At 34.1% G+C, this 20,890-nt stretch overlaps 3 protein-coding genes across 3 annotated transcripts; 1 reads left to right on the forward strand and 2 right to left on the reverse strand.

The window, feature by feature from the left end:
- Positions 1 to 103: 103 nt before the first annotated feature.
- Positions 104 to 3,019, forward strand: LOC108576876 (protein crooked neck). Its single transcript, XM_017939939.1, has 12 exons — positions 104 to 186; positions 366 to 562; positions 633 to 934; positions 1,048 to 1,162; positions 1,242 to 1,417; positions 1,532 to 1,632; positions 1,696 to 1,807; positions 1,906 to 2,052; positions 2,142 to 2,218; positions 2,306 to 2,423; positions 2,513 to 2,773; positions 2,849 to 3,019. The coding sequence occupies exons 1-12, from the start codon at positions 119 to 121 to the stop codon at positions 3,017 to 3,019; spliced, it is 1,845 nt and encodes a 614-aa protein (XP_017795428.1). The 5' UTR covers positions 104 to 118.
- A 783-nt stretch (positions 3,020 to 3,802) lies between these two features.
- On the reverse strand, positions 3,803 to 5,412 carry LOC108576920 (inositol-tetrakisphosphate 1-kinase-like). The gene is made up of 5 exons (XM_017939995.1): positions 5,160 to 5,412; positions 4,901 to 4,999; positions 4,695 to 4,836; positions 4,454 to 4,590; positions 3,803 to 4,390 (listed from the first exon to the last, which is right to left on the reverse strand). The coding sequence occupies exons 1-5, from the start codon at positions 5,268 to 5,270 to the stop codon at positions 3,803 to 3,805; spliced, it is 1,077 nt and encodes a 358-aa protein (XP_017795484.1). The 5' UTR covers positions 5,271 to 5,412.
- Positions 5,413 to 6,045: 633 nt separating this feature from the next.
- LOC108576877 lies at positions 6,046 to 13,276 on the reverse strand. Its single transcript, XM_017939940.1, has 5 exons — positions 13,260 to 13,276; positions 11,290 to 11,518; positions 10,314 to 10,477; positions 6,486 to 9,807; positions 6,046 to 6,252 (listed from the first exon to the last, which is right to left on the reverse strand). The coding sequence occupies exons 1-5, from the start codon at positions 13,274 to 13,276 to the stop codon at positions 6,046 to 6,048; spliced, it is 3,939 nt and encodes a 1,312-aa protein (XP_017795429.1).
- Positions 13,277 to 20,890: the final 7,614 nt, after the last annotated feature.

Here is a 20,890-nt window from a genome sequence, read left to right on the forward strand (position 1 = left end):
TCTTAATGCATAAATATCTTTTTAGCCACCAAAGCAAAAGATTTCTGATCCCCATGAATTGGCTGATTATCAACATAGAAAGCGTAAAGCTTTTGAAGATAATATACGAAAAAATCGCATGGTTATTTCAAATTGGATAAAATATGCTCAATGGGAAGAGAGTCAGAAACAAATACAAAGAGCACGGTATGAAATATAAGTAATTTAAATTTATTTTAATATTTAAAATCATACAATTTGATATATATTTATGATGTATATTTTGATAAAACCAAAATTTTATTTATCTCAAATTTTCAAAAGCTTGATAAATAATATTATTTTAAGTAATTTTCCACGTTTTGAAAGAAACTTTCAAATTTCAGGTCTATATATGAACGTGCCTTAGACGTCGATCATAGAAATATTACATTATGGCTTAAATATACAGAGATGGAAATGCGAAATCGTCAAGTAAATCATGCGAGAAATTTATGGGATCGTGCTGTTACGATATTGCCAAGAGCAAATCAATTTTGGTATAAATATACTTATATGGAGGAAATGTTGGAAAATATTGCAGGTAGATTTTTTTCTTATTTCTTAAACTAAAATGTTGTGTTAAAAATATATTCATTGAAATATTTGTCTAGGAGCGCGTCAAGTATTTGAAAGATGGATGGAATGGGAACCAGATGAACAAGCTTGGCAAACCTACATTAAATTTGAATTCAGATATAAAGAAATACAGAGAGCTAGGCAAATTTATGAACGATTTGTAATGGTTCATCCTGATGTCAAACATTGGATAAAATATGCACGTTTCGAAGAATCTCATGGTTTCATTAATGGAGCTCGTGATGTCTATGAACGTGCTATTAATTTTTATGGCGATGAAAATTTAGATGAAAAATTATTTATTGCATTTGCAAAGTTTGAAGAAGGGCAAAGAGAAGTGAGTAACAATTTAGGATGAGAAAGGAATCTTCTATTTAATTGCCGTATAGTTCTGAAATAGTCTCTATAATTTAAATTATATTTTTGTTATGTACGATATTTTTATCATAGCATGACCGAGCCAGAGTAATTTACAAATATGCATTAGATCATATTCCAAAAGAGAAAACACAAGAAATTTATAAAGCATACACAGTACATGAGAAAAAATATGGAGACCGTTCAGGTATTATAAAATGTTACAAAATAATGTTTCATAAATAATATTTCATGTTTTTGTAATTCTAATACATTATTATTTGCAGGTATTGAGGATGTAATTGTGAGCAAACGAAAATACCAATATGAACAAGAGGTAAAAGAGAATCCTTCTAATTATGATGCCTGGTTTGACTATTTGAGATTGGTAGAGTCAGAAGGAAATGTAGACGTTATTAGGGAAACTTATGAACGCGCGATAGCTAACGTTCCTCCAACCAAAGTAAGTGATATATAGTCATGTTACATGATTTTATATATCAAATTCAATATCTTATGTATCTTACGTAAAATAATTATAATAATAATAGTAATATGAACTTATTATGCCTTGTAGGAAAAACAGTTTTGGAGAAGATACATTTATCTTTGGATAAATTATGCTCTTTTTGAAGAACTTGATACCGAGGATATCGAAAGATGTCGACAAGTTTACAGGTAATTAATATCATTTTGTCATAGAAAGTATAATAACTTAATCGATGTATTTATAATTTTTAGGGCATGCTTAGAATTAATTCCCCACAAGCATTTTACATTCTCTAAAATTTGGTTACTTTATGCATGTTTTGAAATAAGACATAAAAATTTAACAGCAGCTAGAAAAACATTGGTAAGTGTTACTGAATTTGAAATTATAAAATTATAATTTTATCACACCTAACAGTGTATATTAATATAGTGAGCGTTCTTTATTTAAACTAATTATAGGGTATGGCATTAGGAATTTGTTCTAGAGATAAATTATACCGTGGATATATTGATTTAGAAATACAATTGAGAGAATTTGATAGATGTAGAATCTTGTATGAAAAATTCCTTGAATTTGGTCCAGAAAATTGCACTACATGGATGAAGGTTTGTAAAGAGCAGGAGAGCTTTCTACCTATTATAATTTTAGAAGTTGAAAATTCATAACAACTATTTATTAACATTTGTTTATTCAGTTCGCAGAATTAGAAACTCTTTTAGGTGATGTAGAACGTGCACGGGCTATTTATGAATTAGCTATATCACAGCCAAGGTAAAATATTTAGAAATTATTACTTACTGTACTAATCTAAAGTATATTACTATAATCCTGTATCAAAACTAGTATTTTAATTTGTAGATTGGATATGCCCGAACTTTTATGGAAATCGTACATTGATTTTGAAATATCACAAGATGAAACGGAAAATGCGCGGCAATTATTTGAAAGGTTATTGGAACGTACACTTCATGTTAAAGTATGTTTAGATGCAGTAATTAAATATAAAGTATGTGATTGTAATAATATCGTTTGTATTGTTACGTAAATGTAAACCATAATGTTTAGGTGTGGATTGCATACGCTAAATTTGAATTGGCAAATTCAACGACCGAGGATGGTCTTGATAATGTTGTCTTAGCAAGAAGAATCTTCGAACGAGGAAACGATGCACTTAGATCGAACGGTGACAAAGAAAGCAGGGCACTGCTTTTAGAAGCATGGAGAGATTTTGAAAATGAGAAAGGGGATGATGAAACTCGTGCTAAAATTATGGAAAAAATGCCTCGAAGAATTAAACGGAGAAGGCGTATTGTTGGAGAAGATGGGGTAAATAAATTCTTTTATCATTATTTTTATCTTATTAAGAGAAACATTTCTCATAACTGTTATTTCTACTTTTAGAGCGATGACGGTTGGGAGGAAGTATTTGATTTTGTTTTCCCAGAAGATGAATCACAAAAGCCGAATCTTAAATTTTTGGCGTCTGCTAAAGCTTGGATAAAACAGAAGGAAATGAAGGAAAGAAATGAAAGTAATCAGAATGCCAATGTTCAATTAGACTCCAATAGTTAAGTTATTCTTTTAATTGTAGAAATTATTTACCATTATTTCTTTTTTAACAAATTAATATTTGCCTCTTTTGCTGTGTACATAAATGAATAAAATTATTCTGAATTTCTTTTTAAATTTAAAACAAAATTATGTTTATATTTTGCAAAATTTCATCAAAACATCTAACATTTATGTTTCTATTTATACAGTATTACTAATTAAAACTTTAATACCCTATAATGAAATGAAAAATTATGTGCAAAAAACGCGAGATGAGATAGAGGTTATTTAAATAATAAATTATAGTATTCAGTAGTTCTTTTATCGTATATCTTTTAATGTTTTATACTAATTTTAATGTACAGTTTTGTATTTCACAATGAAAAAGTAAAATTATAAACATACGGTATATACATTAATTTCAAAGGTTTATTTAACTATTGCAAATACAGTATAGAAGTGAAAAGTACAAAATATTTTTTGGCAGTCATGCGTTTCTTACCACAATGTACTAATTTTTTTATTTTAAATTTTCAATATAGCCTGTAAATAAAATTCATTCTCTTCCTATAATAATTACCATGAAAAAATAAACTAAAAATGTTGAAGAATAGCAAGTACTTCTGAATATAAAACGCAGATCTGCTGCAATAATTCGAAGTGTCCTTAAAGACAAAAAAAAGAAGTTATTATAAAAAAATACTATACATTGTTGTTTTAAATTATACCAATTTGTACTTGTTACAATATAGTGAACTGGAATATCATTTTGATATAACTATCCATCTCCTTAATCTGCTTATATTATTTATTTGTCTTTATAGAATATTTCTTTTTTTCATCACTTTCAAAACCGGAATCTAAGTCATCGCTTAAACACTTTTTTAACATATAAATTTTCGAGTGTTGCTGTGATTTTTTCTGTCCAATCGATAGTTTTTTAATACAGGTTATTAATTGTTCAAAAAAATTAGGATAACTATCATATCCAGGAAATATATTTACATCTATTATTGCATATTTTCCAGTATGATTTTCGATAACAACATCTACACCAACCAAAAGAAGTCCAAAAAGTTCTGTGATTTTCTTGACAATCTTTTCTAATATTTCATGTTTTGGCTTTACTGTTAATGGAATGTCTTCTTCTGACAAAATTGACCATTTAGATCTAGAATCACTTTTAGATATATCATGAGATCTAAAAAATATTGTATTCAGTATGGTACAGTCTTCTTCATAAAAATTCTTGAAACTGGGTCTCTCAACAACATGAAAGTGTTCCCCAACTATGTATATTTTGTAAAGAATCGCATTATGATTGATAAATTCTTGAGCCACACAAGGTGGCAGACAATCATTCAAACCTTGTTCATTGAAAATCACCATCATCTGAAAAAATAATTATTGAAAATTTGTACACTTTATATATACTTTTCTCAAAGTACAAAGTACCTTATGCGCATCATTGGAACCTTGAGCAACAAGTGGTTTGCAAATAAATGGAAACTTGATACCTGCCATTTTTAACATTGACATATTGTCAATGTTACTTTTGCTTTTAATTTCTATAAATCTTGGAGTAAATACATCTAGGAAACATAAGTATACAGATTGTAGTTAATAAAAATATATGTATAAATTTATTATGTATTTGCTATTAAGACTATATCAAGCATTACGAATTTTGCTTTACCATTGAGTTGTAAGTGTTCTTGTAAGATTTCATATGATTTATAACGATTTATTAAAATCTTAATATTATCTAAAGAGTCAATAACTATTATTTCAGGATGTTGGCAGAAGTACTCATTTATTCTTGAAATAATTGCTTTGGCCTGAAATACCGATTAATTATTATAACAGTTCTAATTGTGACAATTATAAAGAATTTTATCATACATTTTGGTCACCATTTTCAGCATGTGCAAATTTATCTGTCAGTTTATGTATAAAAACATGAAATGGTCCCTGAGATTCAAGATCAGAGTTAATATCAATCTGAAATCAATACAATCACTTGTGAAATATTGCATCTAATATAAAAAAACGCGTAGAAAACTAAATATGTAATTTACATATACATAACCTCACATTATCGTAATGACTCGTAAGACGTAACTATTTAATTACAGTTAAGAAAAACTTTGAAATTATTTACCATTTTTAATAGAAATCCTTCAGACTCACAAATACTATAAAAATCATTCCAATTAAATTTCTGTCGCTTTTTTTCGGATATCGAATAACCAATGACATACTTGTCGCACATTTCTTTTCGCGCTGTTTTCTTATGTTCAATATAATTTTTATCTATTAAAGCGTTTGCAGAACATTATTCCAATAATCTTCTTAAATAAACTATATTTTATTAACACGTTATCTACGGAATTTTTATGTCAAGCAGTTGCATATTTTTATCACAATGTAAGGTTATGTTTGCATCGTTTGAAAAAATATCTTTCACGGTATTATTACTTTTTCCAATTTCCACACATTTTACACTAAACTTAAGGATGTGTATTCGTTTAAATTAAAACTTCATGCAGAAGCAAGATTATTATGATTTATTTCAAATTATAAATATTAAATGATTACAGGTTAGAGGTAATATAACAATGGTAGGTACATGCTATTTATGCTTGATTATACTACATTTATAGTATTCTAGTACATAATATAATTATCTGAAAGAAAAATGGTTTTATTTACAATATGTTATGAATATTTTTAAACATTTGTTTATTGTTCATTTGGAAATAAATTTTACGAAATGCGTCACCGTCATTGCATCCTCAATTGTAATATCTGCAATACGCGTTTTCAATCAAATCAACAACTCCATATTTTTTCTATGGTCTAGATAAGGGACTAAAATTAAATCAACTAAGTAATATAAATAAATGTATTAACAATTATTAAATATTTCGTTCGTCATAAAGATTGAAATAATATATATTTTACTGATCGAAATTTTTAACTTACGTTGATTTTCATATAGTTACTTCATACATACATGTATATTAATTGTGCTATTATTGAAGTTATTATTTTATCTTCGAAGATTCATTGCAAGAGTCGGGCATTTTGTTTGTAACAAAATCCGTAATATTGTCATTAAAATCATTCGTATTTTCACCATCTGATTGATTCTGATTGTTCGTTAATATTCGAACTTCTCCGAGAGAATACGAACCAGAACATGGTATATATAATTCTCCCTCGGATTGCCACGTATTCGATAACATTTCGCTCTAAAACACGAAAACACAATAAATACATACATTTTGCAAGATACATAAATTTCGATATTGATAAATTTCTCAAATTTTTAACCTTATTCGATTCTATCGTAGATATCGTAGATATATCTGTGCTAGGGATTCTGTAAAAAAAAATTCCAATTTTTATTGCTATTTTCTCACCTAGGATGCTGATCATTCGAATAATTCGTATTGAATGTAGAGGTGCTAAATTTTTTATGTACCTCGTTGTATATGTCCAATAAAATTTTTTCTTTGTCAAACGTATTATCGAAATGTGAAGTATCTACGTGCGGTACTTCCCCGCTAATCCCTGCACTAATAACATGTTCAACTTCGTTCACTTTCTGTGAAGATTTCACCTCATTCGACGTCGTTCTCGAAAGATTTCTCGGAGATGATCGAAGAGACGCACAATCGTGCAAAGAATCGGCTAAAGAAACCTGCGAAAGGTTGTTGCCATTTTCACGTGGCGCAGTTTTTCCAGTGTTTTCAATCGTAGATCGTGATCTTACAGAATTTTCTTTTCTCGTTTCAGAAATTCTCGAATCTTTCTGCGTTACGCTTTCACATTTCTCTTCGCACTTTGCCACTAACGATATCTTTTCAGTTTCTTTTAAGCCATCTTTGCCATTTTCATTCTGTGAAATACTCTTCTTTCGTAAAGTATCAACGATTTGATTTAATTCCCCATTTTCAGTTTCTTCGCGAACATCATTTGGCATACTTTTCGTAGAGCTTAAGTTTTCGCTATTACTTTCTTTCGTTTGCAAATTCACCTCGTTAGCTTGCGAAACGACATTCTTATTACTACTTCTAGGGCCACTTTTCGTGTCAGAATTCTCTTTCAACGACTCAACGTCAGAATTGACTCTACTTATTTTTTCAACTGAAAAATTTTCGTCTTCTTTAGATTGCAACAAGTCCTCGCTACACTCAGCAGGGACAGTAACTTTCTGTTCCGATTCAGATACATCTGTAATACTTTTCCTCTCGACAATTTCTTCGTCACGTTCGATCATTTTCATCGCAACGACATTTACCTCGTTTGGTGGATATTCCACTTGTAAATTTCGTTTCTCAGACTCGCCATTCGGTTTCCCAGTTTCCACTGCTTTTATATTCTGCACAGAAGCTGCGTTGCTCGTCAATAATTTTTTAACGAACACCTCGAAATTCTCTAAATTCGACGGATCGCTCTTCAGACTCTCTAATAAACTCTTCATTATCAGCGGTGCAATTTCGTTGATATTAAAAATCTTCCTTATCTCGTCCTCCGTAAACGGTGATTCCCCTCGAACGGTGCTCTTCATTTCCGCCAAAACGTCCCTCAAAATATTCGAATACAGAACCTTGTGAAAACTCGCGTAATCGAAATTACCATCTTCGATTTCTATCGCGTTCAATTTCAAATTCGCCGCTTCGTCGCGAAGATATTGCTGATTAATTGTTTTCGAGATTTCTTCAGATATTTCCCTATCGTTCTCGAACTCGTTATCCGTGCTGAAAGATGCGGGACACATCGATACTGTCGACAAGCTCGAACCCCCGTTTTCAACTTGACAAAAACGCGTTTCGAAAGGACCAATTTCAGATTTCACTATTTTCCTACTTTCTTTACTATTTCCACAAGATTTCACCGTTGCCTCTCTGTCTAACTTCCCCGAAGCGATCGATCGATCTTTCGTTTTCAGCTCTGTTTTTTCAGGGCATTTATTCGAACTTCTAACGATACACTTTCTCCATCGATTATCAATATCTTTCACATCTACCGGCGTTTTCGATCGCTCGAATTTCGTGAATTTCACATGTCGTTTCGTTGGACGCGCGTGATCTTCGATCACCGAATCCTTCATTCTTAATTCTGTGTTCTCTTTCATTTGCAAAGGACGAGACTGATCGTCGTTTGCCGTAAGACCTACCTTAATTTTCCTCTCACTCAGCTGTGTTATCGAATCGAGAGATTGTGAGCTGGCTTCGACAAAGTATTCCTCAAGTTCCGGTTGCGAGAGGAATTTGTCGATCGTTCTCGCAGATCGCGCGACACTGTCGATTGTTTTATCGTACGCGACTAAAACTATATCCAATTCGTCGAAACAGGGTTCGTACAAATTGTAAAAATCACACGATTCCTCCGAGTTATCCGAAGAATCGATACTCGAAGGTGTATCATTGGAATTACCATTTTTCCTGGATTTTTTTTCTAGATCGCAATAATTTTTCAGAATACTCGTGAAACGTTCATCTATCACGCTATAGCGTTCATTTTTCTCCGTTCTCCGTTCTCCCCATATTTCCCTGTGCCTTTTCTTATCGACCGCACATTTATCTTCGATTTTCTTCGTCGAGAGTGGAACCAGATACTTGTCGTTTATTTCAACAGTTTTCGAAGACGAAGGACGCTTCAACTCTTCCGTATTATCCTTTAAAACATTCTGACCTTCTGGTTCAACGGATTTCGACGATACCTTTAAATCTTCCTTTAAAACCGTTCCATCTTCCTTCTCACTTGGTAATTCATCGACGTGAGTTTTCTTATTTTCCCTCTTCGAAGTTTGCTGCTCGCCGAATCGTACTTGCTTCTGTTCGTTCCCGGAAGCTGCCTTAATTGTCGAATCTCCTGCCTCTTGATCGATAACTTTATCTTCGTGTTTAGCATTCGAAACATCGCGGAGAGATTTCTCCGTACTTCGATCCTCCGACCTGTCTTCCTTATCATCCGAATTCTTCGTTAACGATTCTTTCTTATCGACTGTTTTTTCTACATTCACAACTGTAGATTCTTCCTTATCTTCCGTGGTAACGATACCAGATCTTTCTGGGATTTTCTCGGATTTTTCCGAAACTTGTGAAAAATCGGAGCTATCGTTAACTTCCATTTCTTTGGACTCTTTAGGACGTTTCTTCTTCTGTTTACCGTTAATCGATCTCGTTTTATTTTTATTATTTCCATTAGTTTCTTCCACTATCCTCACGAATTTCTCTTTACGCCTTGGAGAAGCGTTCTCCGCGAAGAAGTCGCGATAGAACACGTATGTTCCAACGTTCTGGCTTTCTTGCACGAAACAAGGATTAGGCGAGATATGGATGCTTTCTAAATTTTGCCTGATCAGTTCTCCTTTGATGTCCACCGATGGACCGGCTTGAACAGAACAGCTGTTAATTCTTCTATTTTCTTCTTCGTTCTCTCGTCTTCCTGAGAGAGAAGAAGCACAGGCTTCGTCGTTGTATCGTGGTTTCTCTTTGTTACCAGACAGAAGTTGCAATTGTTCGATTTGAAAGTTTCTTCGCCGAGAAAATTCTCTGTACCGATCTTCGGAAGTTCGGAATTTCGGTGCGGATAAATCGACGGATCTCTTAAATTTCATTGCTACATCGTCTTCTTCTTCTTCTTCTTCTTCTTCTTCTTCGTGAAACTGTTCGTTTTTCGAAGTTGGGCAGATGGTATCGATCCAGCCATTTGCTTCTTCAAATTTATACGTTACACGCTCCCGGATGTATAGCAATTGATCGGTTTCGTCTTCGAACGAAGCCTCGCCTTGGTATCTGAAGAGAAATCTCACGTTGTACATATTGATTTTGTTAAAAAGGTACGAACGAAGGGTGAATATATTTTTCAGCGATGAAAGTTTGAAAAGTCTGTCGATACTTTCGGGTAACTGAAAATTTCAAGACGATAGAAACAACGTTTCGGGTATAAATGAAGCTGTCAACGGGATGAAAGTTGCTATTTTCTTTCCTCTTTCTTTTTTTATTAAAATTTTATTTCTTCATTTACAATATAACGAATATTGGAGATTTTCGAGTGTGAATTAATTAGACTGTGGACGTTTGTGCAATTGTAAACGATGAAAATATGTAAAATACACGAAAGTTATGTTAGACTCTCTTGAGATAAGTAAAAAACAACACTAATTCGTAGATTAATAATATCACAGTACGGTCGGTAAGATTGCAACGTTACGTCACGTGTATTTTTTTATATTTTGATAATAATAATATACTCGAAGACATTTTAATATCTAAATACTCAATATAATTGAGATACTTACATACTTCTGCTCGTTCTTTTACAACCACCAGAACCGGCGGATTTGCTTATTTCTTTTATTTGAATTTTTGCATCTTTGATTAATTTCTCGACGTCTTCGAGAGCAGCCGATGTTTCTGGGCTGAGAATCAAGGCAGCTGGAAGCTCTGATATCCTGTTCTCAGACTGAGAATGAAACGAAATCATCTGATAAGAGGGAAAAATCAGAGGAGAAGAAATAACGACACATTGTTGATATGAATCGGAGATAAATTTAGAGAAAGAATATCTTGAATAACATATGCTACATGTTTTATATAAAAAGCTGTTTTAAATAGGAAACGAAATTTTTTAAACGAACAAAATATTTTTATTCTAACAACTTCATGCACATAACGAAACATCTTAACCTTGTATTTGAAATTTCGTTGTGTCGACAATGAAAATTAGTGGAGAAAGGAAATGATGTTGTAAAATACAAGAAATTAGAATATTTGGCAAAGTGAATTGCTTTTTAGTTCAAGCACGATTATTTGTTTGTAACGAAGTAAGGACCTACGACGCACAGAATTTTCATCGTTTAGGTTACTCGGTTAATTATGAATAAACTGAAGATAAATGACGATAAATGAAATATTTCAGAATAAAGCCTGACTATTTTCAATATCCTTCGAATAAAATACTATTTGGAAAAGTTCTTGCAGTAAATGAACTATTTCATTTTCATAATTATACGATTTCAAGTAAAATAGAATATTTCCTATTCACTGTTTCAAAGAATATTTTGCTCAGCTCTGGATCTGATGCAGAATGTAATTTGTACTCGATGGAAACTGGGAGATTGTTATTTCTGTTAATAAAAAATCTTATTTTAGCGAAAATAAATATTTCTCTTCTAACGAATTGTTAAAAATTTACAATTATTCATATACGCAATATTGAAAGAAAAAGTTGTACAGAAGTATGAATAAAAAATGATTACACGATAATGCAGGTACCTGTATATCGGCAACGACCTTTGCCGGAGTCAGTAAGATCTTCTTCGCACTCCTGGCGGTTTCCGGTTTAGCACGAGAACTTTTCACGCGACTTCTTTCCGAGTGGATCTCCTCTCTTTGTCGCTCTATTGGCACGCAAGTCTGGCAATAACAATCTGAGAGCATTGTCGGACGACAGGATTTGACTAAACGAGGCGGAGGATATAAATCCAAGCACTTGCGCTTCTCTCTAGAACAAAAAAAGAAATAATCATATTTATAAAATAATATCAAGTTGGATTTGCAATTCTAAATTATAGGCGAGATCTTTATTAAGATCTAAAGATTCAAAAATCTTTGCCAAAGAATCTTGTCCTTTTCTCTACAAAATAAAATACCAACAATTATCAATTCAGCACACGGTGAGAATTCTACATACTTGGAGAAGATGTGCGATTTTTTTGCAAATGGGAATACGAAGAAATGATAAGAGAGAGAAAATTAAACGATTTAAGGAAATTTGCAACGATTCTCTGAGTAAATTTCTGCACGCAACAATGTATGTACGTGGTTTTTCTTTATCTAACGACATTATGGATTTTTCTGAACATTCTGGGTATACAAAAGCGATAGAGTACCGAGAATAAGTTCAATAAACGACTGCTACTATACGAAAAAAAATGATTTCCTTATGAAATTTGTCACTATTATTATTTCTTCTTTCTTTCCTTCACACTTTTTGTATCGTCAAGTTTTACGATTCTGATATTCAAACAATCCAATTAAAATTATTACCAAGACGCATTCCGGTAAAAAATTTCAACGAAACATTACCAAAATTTAATTTCTCATTCGCAGCACCAAATTTAAAAAAAAAAAAAAAGAGGATATTTCAATAAGTAAATCTTCCATTACGATATAGAAATTCAATAAATTTCAAAATCTCCAGATATTTAAAATCTAATATAAAAATTTGCAAGATTTTCGCTCAGAAAAATAAGAACTATAATATAAAAAGTCGTACGTAGTCGCGCGCGTGCGCAAACCAGAAGAGCAATTTCAAGAACCGATGGCAATAAAGTTATAAATTTCTTTGGAACAGGGGTGGATGTCCCTGAGCTTCCATCTCTTACTCGGCTCGGGAATAGAATCAAATTGTCCCTCGTGCATTACATCGTGAAACTCTACGTTTCTGGCTCTGGCTGCGTTACAACTATCTCTACATGTACACGTGATAATATCGATCCTTAAAGGGAGCCGCTTCTTTCTTACTCGTCATCGATTCTTTCACCATCCTCCAATTCGCCAATTCCTTTTTATCGTCGACGTTTGCCACATTCAGTTCGTTCACTTCTCTCTTACTTCTTTACCCTCGTTTAATTTTACCTGCTTTTACACAAAGAAAAATAAGGAACCAATACTCCAGTGGAAAAAAAAATTCTAAGTGTAAAAAGAAATACTTGGGAATAATTAATATTTGGAAAGTATATTGATATACTTAAAAATTAAGAACGAGTTTTTAGTAATGATAAAGTTTAGTTTATTTCGAGTATTTTCAGATTTTTATTTTAGGTTAGGTTACATACTTTTTTTTACATAATTTCATATATGCAAAATTATTCTTCCCTGTCAGAAATCCATCGTAATCAACGCGAAACCTAGAATATCGATTGCTTGAACTAAGTAATTTGAAAAAAGGTCATCGACTGGAGTAATTATTTTTCCACGTTTCGTATTTCTATTCAGAGTTCAAATGAAATACGAGCAAATTCGCTACAACTCCACAGACTTGCACGATGGATTTTTCACGTGTATATACACGCCGTAGTTGGAAAATCGTGGGAAGGTGACGTCAGTGCACTTCCAACAGGCTTCCCACTTTAATGCTCCCAGACTTACTGATCAATAACAGTACGTCAAAGCTACGTAATTCGCGACGTCCTTTAAAGTCGATGGATTACTGGACGACACTCTTGCACAGAGTGACTCACCTAATCACGTGTGTCATTTTGCCACACTACCGATGAAAATTGCTCGATCAAACTCTCGGAACGATTCGACCATTTCCTATTGTTAAAACTAATTTCTATCGAGCAAAAGATAGATGGTACAGAGTGACTGATAAAAAAAAGTGCCACTTGTCATTTTTTGTGAAGATTTGTTAAAACGTTTCAGATGTTTCAAGCAACGCGAAATGTGTAATGATAAATTTTCACACATTCGGGAATTTCTCACTCTTCTCCCACCACTTAGCGGCCTAGAGATCAGTGAACCTAAACACGTGGTCAAAGAAAGTGGCTACCACCTGTGTTTCGATGAATCGGCCATATTAAAAATATCAATTTCTAGAATTTTCATGCTATCTTTATGAAAATAGTATTAACGGCTTGGTGAGATTCTCCCGATGAAAAGGAGTACAAACACGACCTATATCGGACCGAATTTAAAAATAATCAATTTTAAATCCCCTTGAAAATTGTCGTACGTCTCGCTTCCACTATACAAGGTATTTAAATTGATCACCAATAAAACTGATTCAATTTACATTGTACATAGATTCATTTTTATCAGGAGAATTTCATCGATTCATCGGTGATTTTCATAAAGATAATATGAAAATGAGAAAAACTGAAATTTCTGATATTAAACGATTCATTGCAACGTCATCGCTCGCTCAAACGTCATTGATTAAAAAAGAGCATTGCCAAAGGGAGACAGATGAAAGAGTTGTACCTTCGTAAAATACAAGCCGAAGAGAGAACATAGTCGTCGGAAGTAAAACAAAGATCGCCTTACTAAACAGATACGCCCACGCACCTATGACGTTGACCTATTGAACCGCTACGTATACAGATCTCGCTTGGTATTCGTCGGTGTGGAAAAGTGGTGGGGGAGAAATCCACGTGACAGGCCATTGGCCGGCGGCGCCAATATATTTGACTCAGACTATAGCCGCCAGTGCATAGATGCCTTATTGTATCGCAAAAAGGAAGAGTAACGTTTTGTACGTTTTAAAGTGTGAAATTTAGTACAACGAGTAATCGTATATTACGTTAATTATCAGTTACAATGAATTGTTTCAAAAAGTATCGTCCTGTGCACACTTAAATAATATCAAAATTTACTTCTTAATGAACTTTTAATGGTTTTACCTCCGATATTTGCGTTCCAACACATGAATACAAACATCATCATTGAGAATCAGATGATTATCTTGTTGAAACGCAAATGGATTTTGCAATTCTAATTTTCCCACCATTTTACCGTAAGGAAAAAGAAGCTACCGGCAAATGAACACGTATATGCAAATGAGCGTACAATGGGACGCTGTGGAAAACGTTTCGCTTCATGAGAATCCACTGTAAATGGAACTGCTTATTTAGACCTTTTAAAGCAAAGTTTCGAAAGCTAAATAATACTTTCAAGGGAATTCCAATGTACAGAGTGTCTTGCGATATATATTTCAGAAATTTCTCCCGCTTAATTCTCGCTAGAAGGTGTAGGTATTAGGAATATTCAAGGAAACATCCCGATATTAGTGAAGAAATATAAATCTGTATCAAAAAATAATTGAAACCCTTTTTTATCAAATACATTCTTTAGAAATCATTCAAAGTGGACAAATTATTATCTTTTACAATATAAAATATGTCTTTTACTAAATTTTACATTGGATTTTATCCATACAAATCTTAAAAGAAGAGTCGCTTTATTTTTTTTCCACAGCTTTCTCTTTTACCATACTCTTCGTATCTGGTTTTAATTATTTTTCAGTCAAATCAATGGTGAAAACAATGAAAAAATGTCAAAATGGAAGTCGTTTGCAATATTTTTATTCTATTCCATTTTCGACTTGCGTTTCAATTTACTGTGCAGTTGAAACAGAAGAAAAAAAAAAATTAAGAGGAAATATAGTACAAGAAGATAACAAGATGGAGGGAACAATGAAATTATAAAATGAACAGCAACAAGGCGTGAATTAACTTAACTTTTAATCAGTACCATGCTTGGTTTCGCTAGCCTAAACACGATATCTCACAAGTCACGCGCGTATAATTAACGAGTGTGAACAGGGAACAATCAGATGCGATGAAAAAATCCGTATCATCGATGAAAATTTACGTCAATCGATCGAATTCGAACTTATTATTCACGCAGCTGTCCTTTCCATTTTTTGCCTGTCGGGGAATCGAATTAATTAATTATCAGAGTTTCGTCGCTTCGTATAGGGTGGTAATGAGAGTATTCGTAGAAAATTGTGAAAATTGCAAAAAGTGTAATTCTCGCTGAATCTTTTACTCTTGCTGAACTGAGAAGTGGACAAACTCGTCGATTCGTAAATTTATCAATTGGTATTTCATAAATATTTTCACAAGGATACACTAAAAAATGAAGAATATCTATTAACCCTTTCGCTGCGGCAGATTATCAACCAAATCTTTCGTTCTGTCGTTTAAAAATTTTTCAAACTTTGAAATTTATCATTTTTAAATTTCTATTGTTTAATTAAAGCAAGAGTACTCGAAGGATTGAATTTTAAGCAAAATTTAAGGATTGCGAGAAATTTTCAAAGCGCCAATAGCAGTGAAAGGGTTAAGATAGAGACTATCGTGACAATTATGGTTTCTACTCTTCAGAAAGTTCACTTTAAAAATCATAAAAGAAAAGGTAAAAATTTATACCGCAGAGTAACTTGAGAAAAGGAGAATTGCATCGTTAGAAACGTGCAGATTCCCAAAGTGTACCTCGACTTTACACATTTCTAAATGCATATACACAAACCACATAGAAAATCAGCTTTCGCGAATTCGTTGAACCTGTAAACTTCAAAGAAACAAGCGCGAAATGACTTTCGAAGCCGTTTTCCGGAAATCGATCGAAAAATTGTTTCACTTCAAAAATTCAAAAATCAACTATCGAAGTTAAACTTTTGTTTTCATGGAAACGATAGTAAACACTCTTCCAACAGGAAAGCATCCTAACTTAGCAAAATAAACAATAAATTAAAGTAAGAAATCAGACTCGTTACACTATACATCGTCTCGCGACGAAAACAAAAACAGATCGTTCTGAAAATCTCGATGAATTTTCCAAAGAATCATCCTACACCGTGCTCTCTGCCTCGACGTGGAAGAATAACTCTATTATCTTCGTCACGCTATACATCGTTAATAAAAGAAGAAACAATAAATATGTATATATCTTCGTGGAAGAATAAATGCGGAATAGAAGAGATAAAGTGACAAACGTAAGCTAAAGGATAACAGATACACACGATAATGGATAATACAAGAAGAATTCCCGATAAAAACGAAGGCGTGTGATATAAAATAAAAGTAATATCGGTGAAGATTAAACGAGCCGCGCGCAATCGACTTTGCTCTTTGCTCGCCAAACAATACAATCGACGTTCTTACCCTTCTTCCCTCATCGAGTGTCTTCTTTTTTCTCTTCTTCCTGAAGACAGTCATTACTGTCGATCCCCTTTGATTCATCAGGCTAAATCATCATGGTGTACACGTTAATTCTCTCCAAGTTGAAATAAATCTTCGAACGCTACGGATCATTTTCTTCTTTTTTTTTTTTTCAATCTATTTTTCTCGAGCGATTAACGCGCGTAAGTGAATCGTGCACATACGATTTCTAATACACAGAACACTCGTGTATTCCGCAGATTCTCACGTACTAATCAACAACCTCGGGGAGAGTTATCAGCGCAAAAGTATCGCGCGAAATTCATCACGTTTCCGTGCGCTTCGATATCCAAGAAATTTTCCATGCCATTCGAGCGACCTTTTTCTCTTCAACACGTTCGTCGTTTCTTCCGAAAATTTCCATATGAAAATTACGATCGTTCCCAGGCTTTGTTTTTAGTTTTCTTCGTTCGGACATTAGAAGAAACAGACCGGCTGATTATCTTCTCTAGCTGTGGTTGGTGCGAGAAAATCTGTACCAAGAAACTTAAATGGTTTCAAAAAAAATTTGTTTATATAAAAACTGATAGGAAGTTTCACATTTGATTTTTAAAGTCATACTATTATGCGTGTTTAAATGCACAGAAAAACATACAGTAGAAACAAATGGCATTTATAAAAAACAAATTTCTTCCATCTTTGAAACTGTTTAAATTACGTATACAAATTTTATCGTACCACCATACAGTTAGAGAAGATAATTGTGTAGGCCTGTTTTACACAAAATCGTGTATTATGTCATAATTGATGAAAAATGTACCTTTCTTCGTTATTTACACGGAGTGTAAAATTTTCCTATCTACACAATTTTTCTCTTCCAGATTACACGAAGAATTCTTTCTTCCTCCGTCTTAAGATAAATTTTATAATTATCTCTCGTATTTTCACTGAACTGTGGTTGCAAGGAAATCAATATCGCGCAAGATACTTCTTTTCCTTCAAACTGTGAAGAACGGCGAAACATTTAAACAACGCCTATTTCTATTGAACAGTGTAATATAAAGGGTTAGCAGGAACTTTAACTGTATACATACTAATAGTAAGTGATAATTTCGTATTTAACAAAAATTTCAGACAGAGTCGACGTATTAATATTGAAATGTTAACGTATTGGCTAATTTCGCTCATTTTATCAAAACGTTAGCATTGCATATTTCGAAAAGTGCTCGAGGTACACTACGCTGAAAATTCTATACAGTTCAATCGCGAGAGATTATGAAAAAATTCTTCGAGTTTGAAAAAAACAAATCGTTCACTATGACAACAATTCGCGCGTGTTTTGACACGTAGAAAAGGCTCGTATGGCGACGACTATCTGCTTTAAGTTCACTCGGTCTCTGGTTGCGCAGCAGACAGTGAAGCATGGCTGGCATTCGAGCCCCGTCTGGAAAAGACAGATCAATATGCTGCTGGGTTTGCCGCTTTCTTCCTGTCTCGCTCGTTTCCCGGCCTCTCTCTCTCTTTGGCCCAGCTATTGCACCAGCTGAACATTGGCATTGATTTTCAAAGTTAGGCAAGTGTTGTCCGGCTGCGAAGACTACGGGAGAGCCTGGTGTGGCTCTCCCGACTCTCTTTTTCCCCCTCGCCAACCGGCAATGTTACATGCACTTTTTTTCAACGTACCATCGATCAATACGCCTCGATAACGCGGCAATTTTCCCCAAAAATTGCGCCGATTGCTCTTCCCTCGATTTTTCATTCGTGAAAAAAAAGTCTCCATTTTGCTCGGGGATAACGCATTCCCGTTCAAGTAACAAGAGAAGTATAATTCTACTCGTCGATGAAGGTTTCGTTACAACGAACAATAAAGAGAAATGCAGAAATTGTTACACATCAACACATATATTTTGCTTTTGCATGTTGTATACATACGATAAACAGTACAGTGTTTACGCGTTCCTCGAGGTATGGTATACTAGAAAATTTCATTATCCACTACTACAATTGCTATTCGACGTATTATTTCGTTACTTCCGCTTTTATGTGTATTTTTTTTTTTTCTGTGTAATTCTATCATGAGAGAATCGATAAAAGAAGAGAGAAAAACAAAAAAAAATAATCAAATGGAACGAATACAATATACAGCAACTGTGTGAAACACACTCTTCGCTCTCTCTGTTCGTAAAGATTCACTTTTCACATTTTTCTGTATTTTTCTCTCGGAGAAGAACAGTTATATGTATCGCGCGCTTTTCTCGGCGCTTCTCTCCTTTATTCCCTCGGAAAAAAGAACGGAAACCGATAAATCTGACGAAAATTCGGCTTTGGTCGTCGACAATGAAATTGAACGATTGCAAAGGCTACGGACTTTAAACTTAAAACGATATAATTATTCAAGATTAATGGTAACAGTCATTATTCATATCGTATTGCTATTGGTGCTACGAAATATCGCTTTATGAGTTTTTTCGTTTCTCCTTTTTGTTTATTCCAATTTCCAATTTCGTTCATATGGCCAACCGACAATGAAAAGAAGAAGAAAAAAGGGAACAACTAGAAGATCAAAGACAAACAATAAGATGAGGAGGAAAAATAAAAAGGAAGGAAAGTCTCTGCTGTACTCGCTCTCAAAGATCAAAAAGCATACGCACGCACACACACACAAACACAGCCTGAGAGAATAATGAACGCGCTGCTGCTCTCCCTTGCCACGGGACCAATTGGTGTCTCCTCTCTTTCTCTTATTCCTCGGAACATTCTCGAAGAACAGTTTCGGAAAATGGGCAAGCGTTAAAACGATCCCAGCGCGAATAATGCGAAAGATAAGAGAAAAAGGGTAGCAAAAAGAAAAAGAAATAACAATCGGCACTTAGACCATTTCGACGACCAGTCTACCCTCGTGTATCGTGTATCAACATGATAGACTCTTCTTTAGTTCCCTCGTCAACAGATCAACTTTCATCGACAGCGAGAGAAAGAGAGTGAGAGAGTGGGACTGCTTTTGTGACTGCGTGTGAGAAAAACCAACGGAAAACAAGAGACGAGTTGTATCTGTATGAAAAAACTGCGTCGTCAAAACTTTTGTCTGCATTTTCTCTTGTTCCCTGTTTGGGGAAAAAATGGCAAGCGTATACTACCTCGTTGAACGACAAGTGTGCCGTGAACAACTTAGACTAAAAAATATCACGTACAACCCCTCTCCTCTCCAAATATATTGCTATGATCACACTTTTTTTTATTTCTTCTTTCAGCTCCTTCTCTCTCTCTCTCTCCATCTTCCACTACTCTTTCTGCGTGTGTTTCCTTTCATCGCTCGCTCAACATTCTCGTCCATTTATCAGTTTTTCACGATATTTCGGAACATGGGTTCACTTACGCTACGCAGATAGCCTCTACACACCAGTTGCCTCGCGACGGACAGATCTCGTCTACGAAGCAACGTACGATTGAAAAAAGAACGCCGTTGACCAAGAGAAACAAGAACCCCAATATTCGGCTGTAAATGAACGCGCGCGTTTCAACGGCAAATCCCAAAGCGCCGTCTGTAGAGAACCTTGAGCTTTGCAAACGCGCGTGATCGCCGTCGTCGTTCTAACTCTTCGCGTTTAATATATTCTTGCCAATCTGTTTTCTACAAATATATACAAAAGGTGCTGCACTCGCGGCCGAACGATCCCTCTCCCGAACAAAGGACACAACACGGTTGGCAAAAAGATCTTCGGACACACGGCTAGCCGGAGAATATAACACGACATATCTTTGCGTTTTTCGGTTTTTCGTTTTGTTTCGTTTGCTTTCCTCTTTTTCTATATGCGCTTTTTTTTCCTTTCTTTCTTTCTTTTACTTCGTTTTTTAGACAATAGCGAGTGTACGGTTCCTATTTGACGGGCGTTACCTTTTTCATCGGCAAAATGAAAAACCAAAAGGCCCTCTCACTTAAAGTCTAGCGATTAACTAAAGGTGAAAGTGGACGTTACACAAAAATCGGATATTGATTCACGTTCATATTGACTTGATCGAAATTAATAATGCTCGACTTCCAAACACACACACACCAATCCCCGCTCGTACCTCCTTTCTTCCCTTGTGTGTTCTCTCGAGTACCACCGGATGAGTCTTGCAAGGGACATTTTATAGCGATTACATGGTAAAGAGAAAGAACGAAAAATAAACAAAAAAAAAAAAGAAAAAAAGAAAATGACAAGATA

Source organism: Habropoda laboriosa, unplaced genomic scaffold (genome assembly GCF_001263275.1).
Source record: "Habropoda laboriosa isolate 0110345459 unplaced genomic scaffold, ASM126327v1 scaffold561, whole genome shotgun sequence".
In the NCBI taxonomy this organism is placed as follows: Eukaryota; Metazoa; Arthropoda; class Insecta; order Hymenoptera; family Apidae; genus Habropoda; species Habropoda laboriosa.